This window comes from Brassica napus, chromosome C5, assembly GCF_020379485.1.
Source record: "Brassica napus cultivar Da-Ae chromosome C5, Da-Ae, whole genome shotgun sequence".
NCBI classification, from domain to species: domain Eukaryota; kingdom Viridiplantae; phylum Streptophyta; class Magnoliopsida; order Brassicales; family Brassicaceae; genus Brassica; species Brassica napus.
The window spans coordinates 1,864,587-1,890,107 of NC_063448.1; the positions used below are offsets into that span (position 1 = coordinate 1,864,587).

The window sequence follows — 25,521 nt, forward strand, 5'->3', positions numbered from 1 at the left end:
CTATATGGTCTTAAGCAAGCACCAAGGATGTGGAACGAGAAGTTTGATGGATATATGTCTGAGATTGGGTTTACACAGAGTCTCAGAGATAGTTGTGTTTACATCAAAGCACACGAGAACGGATCAATGGCTTATCTACTCATCTATGTAGATGACATGTTGGTTGCAGCTAAAGAGAAGAGCGTTATTGCAGAACTGAAACAGAAGCTGAGTGATAAATTTGATATGAAAGACCTTGGACCAGCCAAGAAGATTCTTGGTATGGAAATCAGAAGAGATCGTGTTGCAGGGAAGCTGTGGATGGGTCAGGAAAGCTATCTCAAAAAGGTGTTAGAGCTGTATAAAATGGAAAACTCGAACAAAGTGTCAACACCTTTAGGTGCACACCTGAAGTTGCGGGCAGCTACACCAGAGCAGTTAAGAGATGAAGAAGAGTACATGAAGTCAGTGCCTTATGCCAATGCAGTCGGAAGCATTATGTACTCTATGATTGGCACACGACCTGATCTAGCTTACCCAGTTGGGATAATCTGCAGGTTCATGGGGAATCCCATCAAAGAACACTGGTTGGGAGTCAAGTGGGTGTTGAGATACATTCGTGGTACCATGGAAACGAAGCTCTGCTACAAAAAGGGTTCAGAATTTGTTCTCAGAGGCTACTGTGATTCAGATTATGCAGCTGATATTGATGGAAGAAGATCAATCAGTGGTGTTGTGTTCACGCTTGGAGGAAATACTATCAGCTGGAAATCATCTCTACAAGATGTTGTGGCTTTATCTACCACTGAAGCTGAGTATATGGCGTTGAATGAGGCTGTTAAGGAAGCGTTGTGGCTCAAAGGCATCCTGAAGGAGTTTGGTTATGAACAGAGAGCTGTTGAGGTGTTCTGTGATTCTCAAAGCGCCATTGCTTTATCAAAGAACAATGTTCATCATGAACGAACCAAACATATAGACACCAAGTTTCACAAGATCAGACAAGTCATTGCTCATGGTCATGTGAACGTTCTGAAGATTTCTACGCTGCACAATCCAGCAGATATCTTCACAAAGATCTTGCCAGTCAGTAAGTTCCAGTCAGCATTGGACTTACTGAGGGTCAAGTCTGAGTAATCAACTCAGACGCCGGGAAGGGAATCCTGTTAACTAGATCGGATTACTATCAATATCTCTATAGTTCTGTGACGTCTGTGACTATCTTTGATCTGTCTTTGCTAGGTGGAGAATTGTTGAGACTTAGTAAAGAAGATCATGAAGAAGATAGAAGAAGAAGAAGACGTGAAGAAGAAGTATCAATGTATCTTGGACAAGACCACGTGAGTTTCTCTTTGCAGGACCACAAAGACTAGCCGTTTGCCGCAGCTCATAAAAGCAAAAGCAAACTGCTGTTTGTCGGGTACTGAACAAGAAGATAAGAGAGAGTAGACAGCCTGGTTCCGTACATGGAGCGTGCTTGTGATGGAATCAAAACGGCATCACAGAAGCAACTAGGTCATCAAGTCTTTTCATATAAATAGGTACATTGCATAGAGATAAAGAAAAGAAGACAAGAAGTTAGAACAAAATACACAGGATAAACTTGTATCTTTGTTCTTGGGAAGTGGGTAGAGAGTGATTCCGAGAGAAGCTTTGTAAGGGGCTTGTGGGGTGTCTGATACTCTCTTGTAACCTTTGATCTAGTGGATTCCGGGAGACAGTTCCCGGCCCAGACTAACACCCTATTTAACGGGTGTAACTGGGTTAACAATCTGGTGTCTTGTTCTTGCTCTAAAGTGTTCTGTTCTTTGCTTTCCCTTCTAAGTGTTGAGTGTTCATCAACTTGTTCAGTGAGTTCTTGAGTGTGTGAGCATATTATCACGAAAGGAGACGTCTTTGAGTGGGATGCTTCTTCACATGGTCCAAGAGTACCGACGGTCGTAGCAAACCGAGAGTTGAAATATACGGAGAGGATCAAGTTCTACGGCTGCGAAGAGGTGTTGGATGGCGGAGAAAGTAGTTGAGTTTGGGAAAAGTGGGTCAATGTGAGACATGTGGTGTAGAGACACCAACGGTCTCGTTGGATGTGATCTCAATATTCCCAATGCATTTCCATTTACATCAAACTGCATGCATAGATAAAAAAGAAAGAAGTTAAATCAATTTTTGAACAAAATTATATACAAAGGTGTATAAAACCTGATGGAAGCCAGGTTCGTGAGACAATCCAACTCCAAGCTCAAGCACACAAGCATGAATCCTAGCGTCTCCTCCGTACAAATGTGGATACCGTTCGATACAAGAATCGAAATTTTTAGCTAAGACGTTAGCCAACGAGCTGCTTAAAGCGACCCCTCCACCGCCAAATGCCATGTCGTCTCCAAACAACCAGTTCTGGTGATAAATCTCTGAGGTAGCTCCTATGTAGTACCATGATCTGTGGTCGTATTTAGAGAGCGTTCTTGCCAGATTCTCCGGGATGAATATCGTGTCGTCGTCTCCAAACACGTACCATCTTACTTCATCTGCGGAGGCATTGAACATCCTTACGGTTTCTAAAACGCACCGCGCGATCCGAATCGCGTTTCTGTCACCGCCTGCCCAAGTGTATCTGCATGATCAATAATTTTGTGGGCTCGATCCGATTTATATTTAGAAAGGTAAGTTAAAGGAATAAAACTAGAATCTTAATTATTATTATTATTATAGTGGAATTGGATTATTATTTTTATTATATGGTTTTCACTAATATAGTATTAACTTAAATTTCGGAAAATAAAATATGTTGGATAAAAAGAAAATTTAGAAGTTACATATTAAATTATAAATTTGAACTCATTTGCAGACAGTTCTGAATCGTAAACAAATATGTTTTAAGTTTCTAATAATTTGAACTTAGAACATCTATTAATTTAAAACGGAGTAATTAATAAGCACAGATTACATCTACTTTCAAATAATGATGATATAAGTAGTTTCCATAGTTACCTAAACCGTGACGTATCTTCAGAAACACAAATCGGAGGGAGAAGGTGAGAATCTGTATTGTTATCCAAAGACGACAAAGGACTATCAACAAAGACACACCCTCTCATTCTCTGAGTATCCCACCAAAGCTTAACATAATCTCTACGTGCAGGCCACGAGTTCAAGCTCGATCCAATCCCAAAGACAATGTGATCTATCTCTGTAAGGCTCTGAGGTTGATTTTGAGAAGATGAGAAGTAGGCATTAATAGTGTCTTTAGGCTGAAGCATTGATACGGAAAGGAAGACGATAAGGTATACAAAGGAAATTAAAACAGAAAGTAGTATGCAATTCATCATACGGGTCGAGATAATTGGAGAATAAGAGGATAAAGAATAAGCTTTCCATACGGGTCGAAAGAGACACATTTCTTTAGGGGTCAAAAGAGATGTATATGAAGAAGGATACTATTTTGTATAGTACCTATATATATAGAGAATTAAAATAAAGATCTGAAAATGTATAAATGCAACGACGGTGGCGACATTAAAGTGGTGGTCACGGTGTCTATAAACGGTTGTAGCGGCGGCAGAAAATAAAGGTCGATCTTAGGGAGGGTAGTGGAGTAATGTAAAATGTATTTTTTAATGGACAGAAGTAATGCGGCCTAACTATTTACCTAAAGCTGGTTGTGAATTAATGAAGATAAGGCGTAGACAAGGAATGAGCTTATTAGATTATTGGTTTTATTTCCTTTATATGTAAATTTAATTTGAGTGTGAGAATCTTTTTGGACTCGTACATTTGTTGTTTCTCCACTTTATTTTCAAAATTTAATGTACGATACATCTTAGTTGGATATGTTTATATTTTTGGTAATGAATTTTTCTTACGGTAGTGAAGATATGTGATGAAATGGAGATCCCCAATCGAAATTAATGAAAGAAGATGAAGAAAACGAGGAAGAGGAATCAAGATCGAAAAGTGGTGAGAAACTATAACCCGAATTATTGTTAATACGTGAGGCGTCATTGGCGTTTGAAAAACATGTTTGGCATAGGGACAATCCTTGGTCATGGCACTGGACAGCCGCGGTCTGTGAAACGCAGTTATTGCACAACAGAAACCGCGAGTGATCGGGACTATCCACAGTCGCATAGTGCAAAGTCCAGTCGCACTGAAAAAAAACCTAGCCAAATGAGTCTCACAATGAGCAATGGCACTTGTCATATTGCAATGGTCGCACATTGGTGATCCCATTATTTGCACTTTTACACACCAAAACAAAACAAACAAACAAACAAACAAACAAACAAAAAAAGCCAAAAAGAGAGAAAAAGATACGTATAATTCTGATATGGGATTTCAGATTATGATATTCACAAATCACACGTAACATGTTTTTGCTTTCCCAGCTTTGTTTCTTAATTTATAACGTGTTTAGGATAATTAAGTAAGGTAATTTGTACGTGGCAAATGTGGATGATGTAGAACAGTAGAAGGCATGCAGATCGGGAATATTCCGTTTGCTTGTGAGGGTTTGGGTGGTATATTAGGTAAATAAGTGCGAAGTGATGACTCTTTTTGGGTGAATACTATGGGTGACGAAAGAAACGAATCTATCAACGAAAATTACGATTTTTTAAAGTTTAGAATAAGATTTGTTACAAGGATCAAACTATCTTTCAAGTGCAAATACAACAAAAATAAAAAAATAAAAAAAAATAAAGTCAGATCCTCTCTGACACGCTCCCCAATGCAGAACCGTTGGGCCCTCCCCGGCTGTGCTTCCGCCGTGAAACCACTGTCACCCTCCTCCGGTGAAACTCTCCTCCCTCCTCCCTTTCCCCCTGACCCCTCTACTGATCTCTCTCATGTCCAATTCCCACCCTTATCTGCTATCCCCCCCAAAATCCCGTTCTGAAATCCGTAGATCCCAACTTGCTTCTCCCCCAATTGCTGATACTGTCATGATCCACGCTGATGTTCTCTCTCCTATTGTGGTCATCTAAACAAACACTACTCAGTTAGTTAATTCATCTGAGATTGAAACTCCAATCACTGTATCTGCTACAGTAAAACCTAACTCTTCTTACCCTTTCCAAACTACCTCCATGGCTACTCCTGCTTGTTATGAACCAGAAACTACTATCTATAAGACTATTCCCCCGAATCATAACTCCCCCCTCTTAACCAATCCTGCCACACAACCTTCATCCCTTCCCCTCAAAGCCACCACTCTCGACACCACTGCCGCTTCTACCTCGGCCACCCCTCCTGTCCCTCACCCTTCATTGCCGTTATCTCTCAACCCGCCAGTCGTCTCTCAAAATTTTCCCCCTCCCTACCATTCGTCTACTTACCCTCAACCAGTTCCCACCTTAGCTGAACAACTCCGAGTGAAAGGTGACAAGTCCCTTTCAAGACTAGCGCCAGCCATGACTTCTGAGACAGGAAGACCTCGTGTTCTCATACCTGACTCGGTTTTTCAGAAGGGGGCAGAGCTCCATAAAGACTTCATAGTTTGTTATTTCAATGGCAGACCTCCCCCATTCCTTCAAATCCAGAGTGTCCTTAACCACATGTGGGGTAAGGGAAAGAGGCTTGAGATCGATTCACAACAACCCCCTTCAACGCTCAACCATTGTTAGAATCACTAGTGAGTACCTCCGATTGAAAATTCTTGATAAGAATATTTGGTACATAGGAGATTCAATGTTTCATACCGCGCAATGGTCTTCCGAGCACTCATCTGCTACTCCACCGCTTAGCTCCATAAAGATTTGGGCTCATCTTACGGGAGTTCCTCTTGATCTCCGCTACCAGCAGGGTCTTAGCTTGGTTGCGGGACTAATTGGTGAACCAAAGGAAACTGATGACTTCACACTCAACCTAGCCAGTTTAACCTTGTCTCATGTGAAGGTTGAAGTAGATCTAACTGAGCCCCTCCCTAGAGTAGTTGAGTTCCAAAGACAAAGTGGCGAAGTTGTGGAAGTACAAGTTGATTATCCATGGCTGTCATCTACATGTTCTCACTGCAAGGAGCTGGGTCATGTGATGAAAAACTGCTTAAAAATCCTTCTTCAGAAATCTTCTCCAACACCCCCGGTCCCTGGTTCAAAAACAAAGAAAACTGTTGAGGGGATAGTTCCTCAAGAAAAATCTAAGGGCAAAGTCAATGAAACTACTCCCCAAAGAAAAACGGGTAATAGTGCTGTGAAGTCCAAACACTATGTGATCAAGAAACCGACTTCCATCTCTGCCCCTTGTCCTAAACTCATCCCTCCTGCCTCAAACTCTCACTGTGTCTCTCTTCCGTCCAGTCCTTTGGCCCAAAAAACTCCCTGTAAAGCCCTCCTTTCTACCCCTAATGCTAACCAGTTAACCACAAATAGCCTCTCAGAAAAAATCGAAAAACCTTCACTTAAAAGATCTCGTTCATCTCCTACTCTTTCTCCCCCTTCCCATCCTAAGATTTCTTTCCAATCCTCTAACCCCTCCCACACTTCTCTTTTCCCTGAGATTGGTACTTTGCAGTACATCTCAGACTCCTCTTTTATCGGCCCTATCCTAAAAAACCTTTTTTTGCCTTTACTTAATGTTGATTCCCTCCAGATTTCTGGAGAACCCCCCCCCCCCCCCACCCCCCCCCCTCACTTCTTAATGAGTGTAAAACTCTTTTTTTGGAACGTTCGTGGTCTAAATGACCCGAATAAATATCGGCATATTTCGGATTGGCTTAAATGCCACAAACCCATTTTTGGTGCTTTTTTGGAAACACATATCAAGGAACTATCATTGGCTCAGTTAATGACTACAATTTGTAGAGACTGGCACTATCTCTCTAACCATAATTCAGATGAAGATGGAAGGATTGTGGTGGTTTGGAAAGACCCGGTTAAAGTCAGTTTGCTATCTCAATCAAGGTAAATGGTTACATGTGAAGTTCAGATTCCTAACAAACCCCCTATCTACTACTCTGCTATTTATGCCTCCAACATACAGTACAAGAAAACATGTATGTTCCGACTACACAATTGGTAGCAAATTAGTCGCAAAATCACACTTTACGACTGATTTGCGACTGAACATGAGGTCGGAAACCAACGCGTCGCAAAAAACAAACGGTCGTAAATCAGTCGGAAATTAGCGACTGATTTACGACTGTTTTACGAGTACATTACATAGTCATAGAACAGTCTTAATTCAGTCGTAAACTTTGGCGACGATTTTGCGACTTCTCTTATGACCAGTCTGCGACATTTTTGTAGTCGTAATAAGGTCATGTATTGTCGCCGCAAATCAGTCGCCAAGTTGCGGTCGCTAAATCAGTCGCCAAGTTGCAGTCGCTAAATCAGTCGCTGATTAACGACTGAATTGCTTCTAATCTAACAATTGATTAGTTTCTAAATAGTAATAATTGAATTTGCTGGGTTTATTTATATAAATCTAAATTTCAAAATTAAAATTAAGAAAAACCAAATTTAAAATTTCTAATACAAAATATTTAGATAATATTTTTGATACAACAAAAGTTCCAAAAAAACTCCCTATAAGAGGAGGAAACTTAACATGTTTCTTAAAATAACCAAAAGTACAAAAGCTACAAAAGGAACCTAATCATCATCTTCACCATCTTCATCATCATCTCCATCTTCTTCTTCTTCATCATCATCATCATCTTCTTCTTCATCTTGATTAGAAGCTTTGAATTCCACATACATAGGATTATTTGCAGACAAAAACTTTTCCATTATAGAAAAGTGTTTTGTCTGCTTGTTTTGCTGCCTTTTTAGCTTGGAGTTGTAAGCTGCCTGCTTCTGGATCTTGCGGATGCTGAAGATGAGCATTCAGCATACTTCCGCTTCCCATTCACAAGAGTATCCTCCAGACTGCCTAATCCATAGGGTCTGCCTCTTTTACTTGTGAAAGTGGACTACAAAAACAATTAAAATTGCAGAGATATCATTAACCAAAAAACAAAGGAAAAAATTGGTAGAAAACATTATAATTAAGACAACAAACCAGAGAAAAGAAGAAGCAACTTACCTTAAGGAAGAGCTCATTGTCATCATCCGTAGGAACAACACTCCAACTGTAGAAACAAATAACCTTTCCTTTCTATCAGTAGGAACAACACTCCAACTGTAGAAACAAATAACCTTTCCTTTCTATCAGTAGGAACAACACTCCAACTGTAGAAAGGATCATCAAATTTGTTTGTACAGATCTTTCTAATCTTCCGGGAAAGTCTGCCCTTGTCACGACCAAACCTCAAAAAACAGAAACAAAATAATTCATATATTAGAATAAAGTGAACCAAAACTGAGAGAGTGGCTAACATCAAACACTCCAAACATCTAAACTGATAAGTAAACAAAGCAACCCTAAGGTCAGTTAAAAAATCAGTGAGCTAACATTAAACACTGTGAGCAAAGCGATAGAAAAAAAGAGACCAGTGATCAAACAAAGCAAACCTCAAGTCAGCTAACAAACCATTGACTAAGCAACAGAGAAAAAGAAACAAAGCAAGCTCAAGACCTTAAACAAAAGACCAAACTTTAACCCGAGACCTTAAACAAACGACCAGACTTTAACAAAAGACAAAACTTTCGTCTTGATTTTTTATTTTGTAATAAAATTCAGCTTAACCCGAGACATAAAACAAAAGACCAAACTTTCATGTTAAAAAAGACCAAACTTTTAAGATAATACTAGAACACAAAACTCCTCATTTTCAAACATTCACTTAACTAATGAAATAGAGAATACACTCACCATGTGGTTCCAGGTTCGAAGGTGGGAGAAAGAACCTGAGTGTAGCGCTCTCGGCCTGGCTGGGAAAGCAAGCCGTTAAGAACCCTCATCTGGTCTTCAGAGAGAGTTGGGTGTACTGGAGTTGATTCCTCCGGGAACTCGCCTTCTGGAGATTGTGTGCTGTCGGAGTTTTGAGCTTGCACGGTGGAGATTGTTCAGTCGCCGACGTTTGAGATCCTCGAGGTCGCGGCGGTGGAGGAGCTTGTCGCACCGGATCTGAAGCTGCTGGAGGTTGGGCCGTCGACGTCTGAAACAGCTGCGCAGGAGGTGGGTAATCACTCACAGACGGTCCAGATCGGCGGTTGGGAAGAGGCAGAGGCGCTGTAGACCTCGGAACAAACGTGTACTGGGAGGGAAGGGGTGATGGTGTCTTCGCCGCTGACTTCCCGGTTTTATTTCGTCGCTTCGTTCCAGCCATCATCGATACTGGAGGTGGTTTCAGAGAGATGAAATTGAGAGGTCTAGGGTTTGAGAGGAACAAGAGGAGAGAGTCCCGGCACTTGATGATTTTTTTTTATCAAGTCCCGACACTTGGCGATATTTAGTAAATAAGAGAAGATTTTCGGCTTTTGCGGGTTAACTTTGGTTGGGGGAAAATAATTGGGCTTAGGCGGGACATTAGGTTTTGTTTTAGGGCGGGAAATAATTAAGGTTTAGGCGGGTGTTTTTGGTTTTAGTTTAGGGTATAGGGTAATGACTTAGAATGTGTGGGTTTAGGGGTTTATGAGATTTAATTTTACTTTGTTTATGAGTTGATTATATATTAATTTTAAAGAAAAATATATTACAATACACATTAGATTTTACAAAACTATTTTACATTACACTAAAACAAAGTTTACAAAATTATATTACAATACATTTTAAAACAAAGTTTACAAAATTATATTACAATACAAACTTAAACAAAGTTTAGACCAAAGTTTACAAATTTATATTACAATACATTTTAAAACAAAATTTAAAAAATTATACTACATTTTAGTAGGGTACTTCACCATCTTCATCATAAATCAGAAGATGATATATTACATTGAAGTTCATCTTCTGGTTCAGCATCTTCCACATCTGTATCAAGATGTATAGGTTGCACCTGAGCACGAACCAAATGGTCGACTGCTATATCTTCAATTGTAGTCATTAAAACAGCATCATCATTTTCTTGTTGCACTGGTTCTTTATCTTCATATTCTCCTGAAATGATTCTCTTTGGATTCACCATTGCTCTGCCTTGTGCCTCTACCGATTAACGGATCAATCCACTTACATTTAAAAAGTGTGATTTTCAAATTGATCGACCCGTCATACTGAATTTGTATGATATAAGTCAAGACACTGTAGTAATCGGCTTCGTCAGATGCATTTATGTAACTCTCTCCTTTAACGCTCGCACTATAGTTACATGTCTTTCTTCCCTCGTCATGCTTCTGTGTATGGAACAAAAAGCCTCTTGTGAAATAGATAGGCCATGTTATGGCCTTATTCACGGATCCATTCGCAATATCTTTAACCCACTGAAGAAAAGGATGTGTGTTGCTCCAAAATCTAACCTACAACATATGTAGATATTTACATAAATATATAATCAAAAACACTTAGTTAGATAATAGTGCTTGATACTAAGTCATGGACAATTGGAGGAGATTTTAACCAGATACTCTTCAGCAACGAGCACTCAGACTTCTGTCACACTACCCATGCTTCTCAAATGTATGAATTAAGGGATTGTCTCCTTCAGATGGGTGTGTTTGATCTGAGATATCAAGGTCCCCTGCTCACCTGGTCAAACAAACGAGATGAAGCCCCTATTGCTAAAAAACTTGACAGATGTTTGATAAACAGTGAAGTGTTAAACGCCTTTCCCCATGCCTCTGCTACATTCGTTCCCCCAGCCCCATCCGACCACGCCCCTTGCCTCCTTGACCTTGCTTTCCAACTGCCTAAAGCCGGTTCCCAGCCCTTCAAATTCCTAAACTACCTAACCAAACACCCGAGTTTCTTGGAGGTTGTTAGTGATGCTTGGTTTCAGGCCGGAAGTGTGTCAGCCAACCTAACGTCTTTGTGTTGGAAGCTGAAAAGCATAAAGAGAAGCTTAAAAAATCTAAACAAAGAAAATTACTCAAATATTGAAAAGAGAGTGAAAGAAACTTACGGTTTGTTGCAACTTGCGCAGGTACATGCCCTCATGGATCCTAATCCGACTACTTTCGCAGAGGAGCTTGCACTAAACCAGAAGTGGCAATTTCTAAGGCAGTTAGAAGAGTGCTTTTTTAAACAAAAATCGAGGATAAATTGGCTGCGTGAAGGCGATCTTAACACTACTTACTTCCAGAGGGTCTGTCAGGCGAGAGCTAGCTTCAACGCAATATGCTCTTTCCTTCTAGACTCTGGCGTAATCATCACGGACCCATTGGTGATGAGTGCACATGCTGTTGCCCACTTCCAATCTGTCATGGGTCCAGAAAATTTACCCCTGATTTGGTACTCATCAGCTGCCTGGTTCCACGATCTCACTCCTTTTAGATGCAGTCAACAACAAGGAGGAAACATTTTGTTGATGCCAACTACTGAGGAAATCACTAAGCTCATGTTCTCTTTGAACCCCAACAAAGCGCCAGGACCTGATGGCCTCTCTTCAGCTTTCTACAAAGCCACTTGGTCACTGCTTGGAACAGAATGTATAAATGCGATCCAGCACTTCTTCAATTCCGGTTTCCTGCCAAAAACAACCAATTCAACAATACTCTCACTAGTACCAAAATTCACAGGAGCAACTCGTATCTCAGAGTATAGACCCATTTCCTGCCTGAATACTATCTACAAGGTCATCTCAAGGCTACTGGTGCGGAGACTAAAGTCTATCCTGCAAGATCTAATCCTACCTAATCAAACTGCTTTTGTGGAGGGTCGGCTTCTAGTGGAGAATACAGTTCTTGCTAGTGAACTAGTGAATGGCTTTCACAAAAACAAGGGATCCAAGAAGGTTACCATTAAAGTGGATATAGCTAAAGCTTTCGACACCCTATCATGGGATTTCCTCTTCTCGGCCTTAGAGAGTCTAGCCTTGCCGGTTCCTTTTGTTCGCCTCTTACGAGCCTACATTTGCACAACATCGTTCATGGTTGGTTACAACGGTACCGTAAATGGTTACTTCAAAGGTAAGAGGGGCTTAAGGCAAGGTGATCCCTTTTCTCCTTACCTCTTTGTGATTGCAATGACTACTTGTCTCTAATGTTGGATAAAGAAGCAAGAACAGGGAATCTAGCTTACCATCACAACTGCCACAAGACTAAGTTGACACACTTATCCTTTGCTGATAACCTTCTAATTTTCATTGATGGGTCTATTGAATTTGTCCAACGAGTGCTTCAGATTCTTCGTGATTTTGAAAACCGCTCTGGATTGGCAGTAAGTCTACAGAAGTCTAGTTTCTTCGCCTCGGGTCTCTCAGATCAAGAAGTGTCCTCGATCCAAGCCTCAACTGGTATGCAGAGAGGAAGCCTTCCCATGCGTTATCTTGGTATTCCGTTAACTACAAAGAAGCTGAACCTGCAAAACTGTGAGCCCTTACTTCAACAAATAAAACAGAGATTCTCATCATGGTCATCAAAAGCCCTGTCATTCACTGGAAGGCTACTACTAATCAAAATTGTTATTACGGGTGTCTCTACCTTCTGGTGTTCAAGTTTTATCCTCCCAAAAGCGTGCATCAATCGTATCAACTCTCTTTGTGGTTTGTTCCTGTGGAAAGGTAAAAGTGAGGGACGTTTTTCAGCTAAAGTGGGTTGGGAAACGGTAATACTTACCAAAGATCAGGGTGGGTTAGGTGTCAAAGATCTTCACTGCTGGAATCAGGCTTGCATACTCAAGCTAATTTGGTTACTTTTCTTCCGTCCGAATTCAGTATGGGTCTGCTGGTTCAAAGAAGTCATCTTGAGAGGGGATGTCAGTAACTACTGGTCCATTAGCCCAAGCAACAGCTTCTCATGGCTGGTTAACAAGATGATTAAGGCAAGAGTTCTGATCTACCCATTACTAAAAAGGCGGCTTGGTAATGGGGAAAAAACAAACTTCTGGTTTGACAACTGGTCTCCGCTTGGACAACTTGATGTTCTGCTCAATGGTAGCTCATCACGTCTTGGCATCCCGAAAACAGCGACAGTGGCTTCTCTTCATCGTAATGGGCGTTGGCTTCTACCCTCTGCAAGGTCAGAAGAACAATTAGCTCTGCAAATTCATCTCACAACAGTTTCATTATCGGAACAAGAGGACTACTATGAATTGGAAATCGACGGCAAAATAAAAAGCAAGTACAACTCAGGAGAAGTGTACACTTACCTCAAAGGGCCAATACCAACTGTTCCATGGGCAAAGCTTGTCTGGTTCTCCTATGGGATCCCGAGGCAGTCCTTCTTAATTTGGTTGGTTTTACTCGATCTTTGCCCAACACGTGACAGGTTACTCCGATGGGGTATGAATGTGGATGCTGTTTGCTTGCTTTGCAATAACGCTCCAGAAAGTAGGAATCATCTTTTTTCGAGTGTTCTTTCAGCAACAGGATCTGGAGATCGATTGCATGCCGATGTCGACTGACTCCAAGCGACTCTTGGTTATCAACACTTCAACAACTTCTCACTCTTGGCCCCAACAAAGATGAAAAACGCCTAACACTCCTTGCCACCCAGGCCACAATCTATTGGCTCTGGAATGAACGAAACCAAAGACTTCATAATCAAACTTTCAAGTCTGCTGATTCCATCATCTCAACCATCGACAAGTAGGTCCGTAATCGCATTCAAAGCTTCCGTCACTCAAACCCTCGTGCTTGTTCATCAATGATGCAGCGGTGGCTCGTCTGAGCGTAACTGGGGCGGAGGAAACTGACCAAGACAACCTCGATCTTTTCTGAAACGGTTTGACTCCAATCCCCTCTGGGCCACGTCTTTTATTTTAAACTGGGCCACAAAAGTTCTACTGATATGTGTTTCGTTATTCAACTGGGCTTGACCCTTAACATACTTAAGCCGATGGGTTTGTAATATTTTGTTTCTTTTGCTCTATTTAATATGAATGCCTTCTTACAAAAAAAAAGGATCAATCTTTCCAATCTCCCCCGACGTTCCCTCCTGGAGTTTTAGTGTGCAATGTCAATGCTTCTTGGGATGTCAACTCCGGAGGCTGTGGAATAGGTGGTGTCTTCTCGGGATGCATGGAGATGCATCTTCCCAATTTGTCTGAAGCTCATAGCTATGTATCTTCAGTTTTAATGGCTGAAGTCATTGTTGTTCGTCTTGCTGTATCTTCTGCCGTATACTCAAATGTCTGATCCGTAGCGGTTCTTTCGGCTTACCAATCTGTTGAAGAAGGGAATCAACTTGAATTGTTCGATATCATGTTTGATATTATCACTACTTGTCTTTCTTGGATGTTATATCCCTTCATTTCATTTCTAGGAACTTCATTGTTGAGGCTGATTTTATGGCAAAATTAGGCCTTGCTATGTCTGTAACAAGCTCCAATTCTGGAGTGTAAACCTTTTCTTTTAAGTAATGCAATGTTGGTTTGATAAAAAAAAAGGATCTTAACCTTTCGATTCTATGTATAATTAAACATGAGATTATATGTCATAGTTATGTTTTCTTCGATCTCATCTTTATCCATGTTATACCAAAGCCCAAAATAATTACTGACCTATATCACGTATCCGCAAACTGTGTCATTTGAAATTTTGTCATCTGAAACTTTCACTAAAACAAATCCTCTACTTTTTTTTTTTTGTCAAAGAACAAATCCTCTACTAATATGCCTTTTACCAAAAATGACTTTTGTCTATCGTCGCTCGTAATCTTCCTTAGGGCCTTTTGTGTTTTTAGTTGTTTAGCCCTTCTCGTTGGGCCCTTTTTGTAATGTTTGGACCTTTGTCAATAAATTTTCAGTCGGAAAAAAATATAGAAAAAATCCAATTTTATTATTCAATTTTTATACAATAAGAGAAAGATGTTAACAAAAAAAAAAAATACAATAAGAGAAAGATATAAAAAAAGATATCATACTCGATTAGTTAGTAAATATCCCTTCCCTCCCCCGGCCCCACATAACGTTATCGTATTATTCGTACTACAACTATGATAAATAAATAGGAATATTTCAAAAATTCCCTACATATTATTTACCAATTGATTTGATCATGTGTTATCTATATTACAATCATTCTAAGAAAAAAAATGATGATATGTCAAACAAAAATATAACATCGATCCTTTTTAATTATGATATGGCGAAAAATTAATTCTGATAAAATTCAGTTACAAAAATAAAATATAAGATAATAAGTATATAGTCATTACTGTAGTTATAAAACATAAGTAAAAAAATTTGAATATTAGACTTGATTTATTATAACTTTCAAACTTAGCAAAATAATAACAAAGTAAAACTAAAAATATTCATCTGTTTATTGGAACTTGATTTATTTTCAATGTTTTTAATAAGAATTGTAAATTGTACAAAGGTATTTCTTTATTATACTTAAATTTTACGAAAAAAATTTATTATTGGAACTTGATTTACGAATAAATTGTATATATTATATACATGGTATTATAATCGATGTTTACAAATAAAACTTCTATGCAAACTACATATGTGTTACATCTCCAAAGTATTATCTAATTTTACAAAAACATTTATTCTTAAAATGCATACTATTGATTTTAGATAGTTATGGCATTCATCTGAAAAAATTCATATATATTATTTATCAACTGATTTTTTAAGTCTATAATCACTATATAAAGAAAATGATGACATAAATTATTAAAAAATGTGACATATCTATAGTTCTTTATATACAACAATAAAATTATGTATAAAAAATTATTATTCAAAACAAAAATTATTCATTTAAACTTAATGCCAGTGGAAATTAAAAGTTTCAAAAACTAAATAGAATCTCAATTAGAAATGATTACTTTATATTTTTTATAAATAATGAATGAAATAAATTAATTAAAAATGTAAAAAAATTAATAAAATATATTTTTAAAAATTACTATGTTGCCTCATGGCGCAGGAAAATATCTGGTAAACATTTCTCAGACAACATTTTTTAGAGACGATATTTGCTAAATACAAAACGACAGAGACAATGGCATGAAGGAAACACACTTTGCTTCCTAAAGACAGAAAATGTTTGTTTGTGAATCCACATTCTGATCTTGACTCTCTGTTCGTCCATATGCCCATCGTAAGTATCCCCGCTCCCGCAGTTGCTACGATCCTGTTTTCCACCATCATTCAATCCACAAACACCACCACCAAGTGTCAATATTTCATAACAAAAGTTCAAGTAATACTGTGTATGTGTTATATATAACAAATGTTAATGTGTTGTATATACTCGCAAATTTTAAATCTTAAAACAATTTATGTGATGATTATGACATCTACTTTTACTTTTAGAGTATTAGTTTTTTAGTTACCAAGTGAGAGAAATACAGGCCATGTTGATGTGTTCCGTGATCTCAGGTCCGGTGAGTACTGTGTCTGTATTGGAGAAACTGCATCCTATCATAAGGGCAATGATATGAGCTGCTAGCAAACATCCTAATGCTATTAGCCCTAACACGAAAGCTTTTCTGGTTGGAGATTTACACTCGAGTAACCATACCCTTTGTTTCACCTGCATCATGGGCATAACATAAATGCAACCATCATTTGTTTACTATCGTATATATACAAGATATGTATATATACCTCTTGTTGGGGCGTCTTCGGCTTGCATTGCCACGAAACCAGCGAAGACATCTAATCCCACGATCAAAAATATACAAAAAATATTATAACAGTACTAGAGCATCCACTCTTCCCCTCTTCTTCCCCCTCTCCCATTTTTTGTTATATTCAAGTTTTATCTTCAATCTCCACTCTGAAACACACAAGAAAAGAGTGAATCAAGAAGACTAGAGATCGGATTATTTGTTGAAGTTGATGGTATTGTGTGAAGGGAGCAAGTATGGTACTCCATCTTCCGAGGAAAATTGATTAATATATAAAGGCTAAAGTTTGGACTTGGATCTTAACTTACGTGGAAGATGGCTGAGTGAGTAATTTTGTTCATTCCTATCTACGTTAGTAGTCAAATAAAAATGTGTTAAAAGATAATATCAAATTAAATAATGATTATCCTTTGGTCAGATACTTAATGTTAAAAGTTAAGTATTTTCATAAATAACTAAAATGTATTAATTTTAAGAGTTGTGTTTTTTCTTTATAAAAAAATTGTGTCTTTTTATAAGAAATTGAACTCTATTAACTTTTAACAATTGTATTTTTAAAAAATGAATTAGTTTAAAAAGTAGTTAAAATATCCCAAAAAGTGTTTTTATAATTATTAGTTTAAGAGTTGTGTTTTCTCATTATAAAAGACAAATTAATAATAAAAATCCTAAAGATGTTAAAAAAGCGTGTCTTTTATTAAAAAACTGAAATGTATTAGTTTTAAGAGTTATGTTTTTTATTATATAAAAATTGCATTTTTTTCATAAAAACTGAACTCTATTAGTTTTAAGAATTGTATCTTTGCACTATAAAAATAAATTAGTTCAAAAGTAGTTACAATATCCAATAAGTGTCATTATACAATAATTAGTTTTAAGAGTTGTGTTTTCTTATTATAAAAAAAATTAATAATAAGAAAACCAATTAATTTTAAAGTTATGTTTTTTCAATAAAAAACTGAAATGTGTTAGTTTTAACTTTTATGAATTGTGATTATAAAAAGTTGTGTATTTTCATAAAAATGAAATTTTATTAGTTCTAAAAGTTGTATCTTTTCATTATAAAAAAAATAAATTAGTTATATCTTTTTCCTTCCAAATGGTGTCCTCTCATATTGATTGAATTTTCATCAATCAAATTTCTAGATTTGTTGATTTTAATCTAATGGGTGTGGTTTGTTCTTGATAAAAAAACTGGTTTGAAATGTAACTAAAATATTCCAATAGTGTCTTTCCACAATTATTAGTTTTAATATTATGTTTTCTCATTATAAAAGATAAATTAATAATAGAAATCTCAATTAATTTTAAAAGTTGTGTCACTCCATAAAAAAACTGATATGTATTAGCTTTAAAAATTAGGTTTTCATTATATAAAAGTTGTGTCCTTTCATAAAAAAAAACTGAACTCTATTACTTTTAAGAGTTGTATGTTTTCATTATAAAAATAAAATAGTTTAAAAAGTAGTTACAATAGCCCAATAAATGTCTTCCTATAATTATTAGTTTTAAGAATTGTGTGTTTCTCATTATAAAAGACAAATTAGTTATAGGAAACCATATTAATGCTAAAAGTTGTGTCTTTTCATAAAAACTATAGTGTATTAATTTTAAGAGTTGTGTTTTTCATTATAAAAAAGCTGTGTATTTTCATAAAAAAAATTGAACTCTATTAGTTTTAAGAATTGTATACGAACCCCACCAGAGAGGTACACACAAAGCACAGTTGCTGACATGTTTGTTACAGGAACTACGGATTGGAATCTGCAGGAAATCAGACGTATCTGCCCTGTCTATGAGCAGCAAATTCTGAGTATAAAACCAAGCAAAAATGGAGCAAAAGACAAAATGGTTTGGTTAGGTACTAAGTCAGGAGAGTACTCAACAAAAACAGGCTATGCAGTTGCAAGCCTTTCTCAGGTTGATGAAGATGACCAAACCAATCAAACCATGGCTGACTTCAACTGGAACAAAAGCGTTTGGGGTCTGAACACTGCACCAAAAATCAAAATGTTTGTATGGAAAGCTCTGCGTAGAGCCCTCCCAGTGGGAACAAGACTGGCCGATCGACATATTCACGTCGACTCAAGATGCAAGAGATGTGGAGAACCTGAATCTATAACTCATCTTCTGTTCCACTGCCAGTTTGCGAAAGATATGTGGCTCGCTGCTCCTTTCAACCCTGGCTTTGACAGTAGCGGAATTATAGATTTTATGGAATGCTGGGAACACTTGAAGAATCTCACCTGCTTACCCCCGACAGGTCTAGTTACGGGAAACCTCTCCCCCTGGATCCTCCGGTCGCTTTGGATATCTCGCAACAACCTCTTGTTCAACAACAGAACCTCGAAGCCGGAAGATATCCTTACTAAAGCGATTGCAGGGGCAAGAGAATGGCAGAATGGACAAGCGAAGACACAACTACAAAAAAGGAAGCTAGTCCCAGCAAGAAAAAGAGAAGAGAGAGAGTAAAATGCAGGACAGATGCGGCCTGGAAAGCTTCTGGAAGTATTGCTGGTCTCGGGTAGAACATCATTGATGGAAGCATGCCTCTTAGTTTCTCTGCCTTTGAGCTGAATGTCCACTCTCCCCTGGTTGCGGAGAGCATTGCAATGAGAGAAGCTATGGCAAAATGCATTGAATTGGGTTTGGACTCTGTCTGCTTTGAATCTGATTCATCTCAGCTGATAAATGCCATAAACGAAGTGAAGATCCCGTTGGAAGTTTATGGAGTTGTCTCAGACATCATCCTCCTATCCTCTAGATTTATCTCTGTTTCTTTTTATTGGATAAACCCTGATGTTAATGCGGTTGCTGACAACTTAGCGAAACAATGTTTGGTGGTTGCTGAGGTTTTTATGGCCGAGACCTAACTTCGAATGAATGAATTAGTTTGCGTTAAAAAAAAATGCTAGTCTTTCGATCACTACAAATTGGGATACGAACTTCTATTTAAAAAGTCATGAGCAATCAAATCCCTTGTACTATCTTCTGCTTCTTGCGTTTGGTCGAGCGAACGTTTACGTCCATAACGATGATGATCACATGATCGCAACCATCTTTTTATTAGGTCATGAATTTATTAGTCTCTTTACTATTATTATTTGCTCGTGGATCATAATCATAATCTGCACCAGCCTTTGTAAATCTTCCTTTCAATCGTCTCTTCGTATCAGCTGTAGATTTTCGAGATTCATATCTAATTTGCTTCCCAAACCTGCATGAATGCATTATAACCTTGAGATTTTGAATATACATACCTAGCATCTTCCTTGGAGTTATATCTATACTGAAAATTCAATATATTTAATTCATCAAAAATCATAATAATTCATACTTGCGTTTCTCCTTCTTTCCGAAATATCTCTTCAATGCTTCTAATCGTGCTTGCGGATCATATGCACGAGATGCAGGTGTTTGATCGTCCCATAGTGACATATCATGGACATCTGTCAAAATCAACTGCGATGGGCCACAATCAAGTTGAGTAAAAGCCTTTGGGAAGATTTCCACATTACTGTTGATCTCTTCCTTTGCCTTTGCGCAAATCATTTGATTCTTCTTGTAATCTTCACAACTTGCATCAGCCAAAGCTTCAGTGTTATAATCTTTATGTGTTACTGATGACATAACCGATGACAAAGATGGTAGAACCTGCTATACCCAAAAATAGTCAATCGTAAAATTAATTGATCAAAACATCAATATATAGATTTAAGTTGATGTTTATTAATACCTCTGCCTTGGTATCTGCATTGTGTTTCGTTATTTTATTGATTATTATCTGATCAGTTAGGATCAACTCGTCCCCGGTGAAACATTCTTTTAGGTCGAATAGTGCCTTGTAGTCGTAAAAATTGCTCAAACAGATGTTCTCTATCTCTTTAGTTTCGTAAGAATCGAAGCCTGAACATGAACTATCCTGCGTAAAGTGACCCATGCACAAAGACACATCGAATCGAAATAAGAAATTCATCATAAAATTATAAAAATCCCAATCCCGTTGTAATTAACTATAAGAATATACCTTAGGAATGTCCAAATAATCGGGTTGAAGCTTTTGCACTTGACGATCACTACTATTCTTTGTATAATTGTCAAAATTTTGAAAAATTCCAAAAGATGATGATGAGTCTCCATAATTGGGAGGTAACGGGACAAATGGAGATCCCCAATTGGGATCAATGAAAGAAGATGAAGAAGACGAGGAAGAGGAATCAAGATCGAAAAGTGGTGAAAAACTATAACCCGAATTATTATTAGAAACGTTACAAAGAAGAATACGCGAGGCGTCATTGGCATTTGAAAAACATGTTTGGCATAGGGACAATCCTTGGTCATGGCACTGGACAGCCGCGGTCTGCGAAACGCAGTTATTGCACAGCAGAAACCGCGAGTGATCGGGACTATCCACAGTCACATAGTGCAAAGTCAAGTCGCACTGAAAACAAAACCTAGCCAAATGATCCTCACAATGAACAATGGCTCTTGTCATATTGCAATTCTCGCACATCAGTGATCCCATTATTTGCACTTACACACAAAAACAAAACAAAAAAAACCAAAAAAAAAAAGTACGAACAACTTTTATTAATCTGATATGAGATTTCAGATTATGATATTCACAAATCACACGTAAGAGGCTTTTGCTTTCCCAGCTTTGTTTCTTAATTTATAACGTGTTCAGGATAACTGGATAAGTAAGTGTAATTTTGTACGTGGCAAATGTGGATGATGTAGAAGGCATGCAGATCGGGATATTCCGTTTGCTTGTGAGGGTTTGGGTGATATGTTAGGTAAATAAGTGGGAAGTGCTGACTCTTTTTGGACGAATACTATGGAGACAGGTGACGAAAAAAACGAATCCATCAACGAAAATTTCGATTATTTCAAGTTTAGAATAAGATTTGTTACAAGGATCTTAACCTTTCGACTCTCTATATAATTTAAACATGATTACATAGTTATGTTTTCTTCGATCTCATCTTTATCCATTTTATACGTATCCGCAAATTTTGTCATTTGAATTTTGTTATCTGATGAAATTTTCATTAAAACATATCTTCTACTAACTACTTGAGAAGTTTTGCCAAAAATATGCCCTTTTACAAAAGAAAAAAGTTTTACCAAAAATAACTTGGGAAAACTGTTTTTTTAGATCAAAAAAATGGTAACTATGTCCCTTTAGACTAATCTATATTTTGTGTTATATTTTCCTATAACACCCTTTAATATTTATGAAAATAATTTCAATAAATAGTTTTACAAACAAAAAAAATTTGGAAAAATAGTAACATTTGTTAAAATACCTATATGAACTTAATGATATTTTTTCCGGTTATAAAAAAGTTAAAATTATAAATTTCAGATTATGTTCTAAAAAAAGTAGAAATTACATTCTACGAAATAGAAAACGAAATCTACTTTTTTTCATTGAATCTACAATGTTTAGAATACGTGATCTACGTAAATAGGAGTATTCTAAAAATATTTAGAATACACATTCCGCGCTTAACCTACCATTCTAAAATTCTTAGAAATCAAAATCTACACATTAATCTAATTTTAAAACATGTAGAAACCGACTTCTACAGATTTACTATAAATCTAAAATATGTAGAAATCAAATTCTAAACATTACTATAATTCTAAAAAAACTGTAGAAACTGATTTCTACAGATTAGTTGTATTCTACGGATAAGAAATCAGTTCCTAAAAATATGGAAACAAAATATTTGGGAATATTCACTTTATATTTTTAAAAACAAAATCGATTTAAAAAAAAACGAAAAAGGAACATAAAAAAACGACAAAAAACCTTGGCAACCTTCTTCGCCGTCTTCTATATTCCATTGATTGTTCACAAAATTTTCACAAAATTTTCTACCATGATTCATGTTTATGTTTCATGTGGTGTTTGGGAATTGGTTGTATCTTCAGGTTGGAGTTTTAATGTTGATAAAAAGAAAGGGGGAAGATTACTTGCTTTGGAATTGAAGTCCTACAAAACCAAAAAAATTCGATTTGGGATTCTTCCTGGGCACGGGATCGATCGATCTATCCTTACAGATCGGTCGATCTGTGTAAATCGACCTTCGCCGATCGAGTGAAATGGACCAGGTCGATCAGTATATATTTCGCGTTTTTTTGTTCTGAATAATGATCGGGATCGATCGATCCACTATACCTTGTAAAGTGGGATCGATCGATCCCCCTTGTCGAACTCAATATATATATCTTTTAAAAAAATTACAATTTTAAGGGTATTACTGTCATTTTGGAAAAAATTAGTCTAATAGAACATAAAGTAGTATAAATTAGTCTAAAGGGACATAGTTACCATTTTTTTGCTCTAAAAAAACAGATTTCCCAAATAACTTTATGTCTCATGAGTAATCTTCCTTTGGACCTTTTGTGTTTTTAGTTCTTTAGCCATTCTCACAATGTTTGGACATTTTTTATATACTAAAATACAATTCTTCCCACGAATCAAATACTAACATGTGGAATTTTTTTACAAAACAATTAAAAATAAAAAGAATTAAAATTTCTTTGATCTCCTATTTTTCTAAAGTTTAAATATTAACTATCCACTTTCTAATTTTTCTCAAAAATTTTAAGCTACGTTGATTTATATATTTTGCATGTTTTCTTCATCTCCTCTATAAATTAATCTACTCTCTTCTCGGTTATTTCTAAACGCAGATAGTACTTTAACATTTTAAATCTCCATATTTATTTGTCTTCATCGATAACTACCTATATTCAAAGGTGAGATTTCTCAAATTGTTAGCGAGAAACTGAGATTATTTTCTTAAATTGTCTTCGAAGGTGAGATTTCTTCTCTAAATTAAAATTACATATAAACTGTTATACATAATAATACAATCCATTAAAGAACATCAAACATCATCAAGGCACAGAAAATGTTTTTTTTCTAATGTATAATATTCATGATGCATCTTTAAGTATTAAATATTATGGAAATTGCCAAAATACCATATTCCTAATACCATTTTTGATGTTTAATTTAACCATTTTTACTTTCATTTTTACCGTGGGATAGAGTTTTGGAACGTTGAGTTTAGCGTCCGTCGGAGCTCGTCTCGTCTCCCCCACCCGGTACCTGATCATCAAGACGGAGGAGTAAGCGTCTGTCATCGTCAAGGTGGTACCTTTCTCTCTCGTTGCGGTTCGGTTGGATCTCTGGTGCGGTAGAACCCCAGGTGAGCGCCGTCGCTCTGGTGGCTCGTCGGTGAAGGTGCCAGCTTCCTGTTAGAGGACTACGGGAACGTGGGTCTTGGACACACCGGCGCCGTGAAGTCTCATTGACCGGATTTCTTGACATCGGTGTCCACCGGAGTCTAGAGCTTACTCTATTCAGCTTTCTTTCCCTCGAACTGTAGTCTCTTTTGTTTCAGTATTTGCTTGTAAGCTAGCTTCTTCTCGGTGTTTCAAAAAAAAAGTGTTTCAAAAAAAAAAAAGCTAGCTTCTTCTCCTCTGTAACCTAGCCTACTGTTTCGACGGCAACGGCAACGGCAACGGTGTTACTGTTCCGATCCCCTTTTTGGGCTAATTTAATGAAATATTTATATTTAAAAAAAAAACATCTGAAAAAAATTCAATCTATCAAAACAAAATAAAACAGCCAGTGTTGAGTTTGATTTCTAAGTAAACAGATGCTATCAATCCATATTTCCTTTCTTTGTATAGTTTTATTGGTTTCTGCTAAGCACTACATATATAGCTTCATCAGAAGCGGTTTAGAGCTTAGAACTTAGAAGGTTGGAGAAAGAGTGAATATGGTAGATTTCGATCAGAACAAAGAGACTTGGATAAGAAAGAAAAAAAAAGATAAAAACCAAACATGGTGGAATCGGAAGAAAGGCTTTGGATGAAAGGAAAATTTGCTTCCACCACGTTTACTTTTTGAATTGGATTTGTAATAATATTTGTGTTTGTAGCTTGATGGAGATAATAAATGAATTACTAGCATAAATTGCGGATTAAGAATTACGTTAAGTATTAAAAGAACAAGACATCAAGAAGTAAAATAGAAAAGTTTCAAATCAATATTTATATTCAACAATCTAATTAAGATCAATATATATTTTTAAACCAGATCTATTTTATCTTTATTGTTGGGGCCCCTTATATGTTTATGGTTAATTAATTATCTGTGTTAATATTTTTATGCATACACATCTCCTGACAAATCAAAGTTAAACTATACATGTGATTTTAGTTATATATATGATTGAAATTTAGCTTAAAAATTAGTTTTATTTATAAGCAAAAATATGGTCATGCCTAGCGTGGGATCAACACTAATTTGTTAATAAACTTTCAGTCAGTAAAAAAACATCTACTTTTTTGCAAAATGATTTTCGCATTCGAACTCTCACGTTAAAATTTACACTGGTTAAAATCATTGTTACCATTAATGAATAATTATATTTACTTATTAGATTAAATTATTGATTATAAATTAATATAATAAAAATTATCCAAAAATAAAAAAAAATCAAAATTTTAAATTAGATAATTCAATAAAAAGTGATCTAATAAAATTTGCCAAAAAATAAATATATATTTTTAAATAAAAATATAATTCCTATATATATATTGTTTTGTTATCCAAAAATACCCTTTAATGATTTTTAAAATGAAAAGATCTATAGATATAATGTTGTTAACCATATATAATATTTTTAATCATAGAAGATTTAAATTAATAAACATAAAATCTATGGTTAAATATTAATGAAGTAAAAATCTTAATTTTATATGTCAAAAAGAGAATATTGGGTGATTTCAGAGATTTATTTATTAAAATAAAGTGTATAAAATAATTTAAAATATTTATAATATGAGAGCTTTCAAAAAAAATTATTGCGATACCAAACATATATATTTTGATAAATAATTTTTTAATATATGAATAATTTGATATTCAGTTAAATTTTTTGAAAATACAAATAAA

At 36.4% G+C, this 25,521-nt stretch overlaps 5 protein-coding genes across 5 annotated transcripts; 1 reads left to right on the forward strand and 4 right to left on the reverse strand.

The window, feature by feature from the left end:
• Positions 1-1,889: 1,889 nt before the first annotated feature.
• On the reverse strand, positions 1,890-3,233 carry LOC125586857. Its single transcript, XM_048756641.1, has 3 exons — positions 2,965-3,233; positions 2,176-2,587; positions 1,890-2,102 (listed from the first exon to the last, which is right to left on the reverse strand). The coding sequence occupies exons 1-3, from the start codon at positions 3,231-3,233 to the stop codon at positions 1,890-1,892; spliced, it is 894 nt and encodes a 297-aa protein (XP_048612598.1).
• A 1,824-nt stretch (positions 3,234-5,057) lies between these two features.
• LOC125586858 lies at positions 5,058-6,873 on the forward strand. The gene is made up of 3 exons (XM_048756642.1): positions 5,058-5,532; positions 5,651-6,469; positions 6,803-6,873. The coding sequence occupies exons 1-3, from the start codon at positions 5,058-5,060 to the stop codon at positions 6,871-6,873; spliced, it is 1,365 nt and encodes a 454-aa protein (XP_048612599.1).
• Positions 6,874-7,419: 546 nt separating this feature from the next.
• On the reverse strand, positions 7,420-9,316 carry LOC106427699. The gene is made up of 4 exons (XM_048757782.1): positions 8,722-9,316; positions 8,106-8,216; positions 7,993-8,055; positions 7,420-7,879 (listed from the first exon to the last, which is right to left on the reverse strand). Exons 1-4 carry the CDS (start codon positions 8,808-8,810, stop codon positions 7,840-7,842), a joined length of 303 nt encoding a protein of 100 aa, XP_048613739.1. The 5' UTR covers positions 8,811-9,316; the 3' UTR covers positions 7,420-7,839.
• A 9,183-nt stretch (positions 9,317-18,499) lies between these two features.
• On the reverse strand, positions 18,500-23,886 carry LOC125586860 (zinc finger protein CONSTANS-LIKE 12-like). The gene is made up of 3 exons (XM_048756644.1): positions 23,665-23,886; positions 23,538-23,544; positions 18,500-21,071 (listed from the first exon to the last, which is right to left on the reverse strand). Exons 1-3 carry the CDS (start codon positions 23,884-23,886, stop codon positions 20,548-20,550), a joined length of 753 nt encoding a protein of 250 aa, XP_048612601.1. The 3' UTR covers positions 18,500-20,547.
• Positions 19,694-20,478, reverse strand: LOC125586859. Its single transcript, XM_048756643.1, has 4 exons — positions 20,275-20,478; positions 19,876-20,192; positions 19,799-19,827; positions 19,694-19,755 (listed from the first exon to the last, which is right to left on the reverse strand). The coding sequence occupies exons 1-4, from the start codon at positions 20,476-20,478 to the stop codon at positions 19,694-19,696; spliced, it is 612 nt and encodes a 203-aa protein (XP_048612600.1).
• Positions 23,887-25,521: the final 1,635 nt, after the last annotated feature.

Bases quoted from the DNA above. Each gene is read 5' to 3' on its own strand.
- LOC125586857 (XM_048756641.1), bottom strand. From the start codon at position 3,233: ATGCTTCAGCCTAAAGACACTATTAATGCCTACTTCTCATCTTCTCAA. The intron at 2,588-2,964 runs GTAACTATGGAA...TTGATCATGCAG, and splicing joins GAAGATACGTCACGGTTTAG to ATACACTTGGGCAGGCGGTG. The intron at 2,103-2,175 runs GTTTTATACACC...CTATGCATGCAG, and splicing joins ACGAACCTGGCTTCCATCAG to TTTGATGTAAATGGAAATGC.
- LOC125586858 (XM_048756642.1), top strand. From the start codon at position 5,058: ATGGCTACTCCTGCTTGTTATGAACCAGAAACTACTATCTATAAGACT. The intron at 5,533-5,650 runs GTAAGGGAAAGA...TTTGGTACATAG, and splicing joins TGTCCTTAACCACATGTGGG to GAGATTCAATGTTTCATACC. The intron at 6,470-6,802 runs GTACTTTGCAGT...ACCATAATTCAG, and splicing joins TTCTCTTTTCCCTGAGATTG to ATGAAGATGGAAGGATTGTG.
- LOC106427699 (XM_048757782.1), bottom strand. From the start codon at position 8,810: ATGAGGGTTCTTAACGGCTTGCTTTCCCAGCCAGGCCGAGAGCGCTAC. The intron at 8,217-8,721 runs GTGAGTGTATTC...CTGTTTTTTGAG, and splicing joins TTCGAACCTGGAACCACATG to GTTTGGTCGTGACAAGGGCA. The intron at 8,056-8,105 runs GTTATTTGTTTC...TAGAAAGGAAAG, and splicing joins CCTACTGATAGAAAGGAAAG to GTTATTTGTTTCTACAGTTG.
- LOC125586859 (XM_048756643.1), bottom strand. From the start codon at position 20,478: ATGGGTCACTTTACGCAGGATAGTTCATGTTCAGGCTTCGATTCTTAC. The intron at 19,828-19,875 runs GTATGAATTATT...TTGAATTTTCAG, and splicing joins GGAAAGAAGGAGAAACGCAA to TATAGATATAACTCCAAGGA. The intron at 19,756-19,798 runs GTATGTATATTC...GCATTCATGCAG, and splicing joins AACTCCAAGGAAGATGCTAG to GTTTGGGAAGCAAATTAGAT.
- LOC125586860 (XM_048756644.1), bottom strand. From the start codon at position 23,886: ATGTCAAGAAATCCGGTCAATGAGACTTCACGGCGCCGGTGTGTCCAA.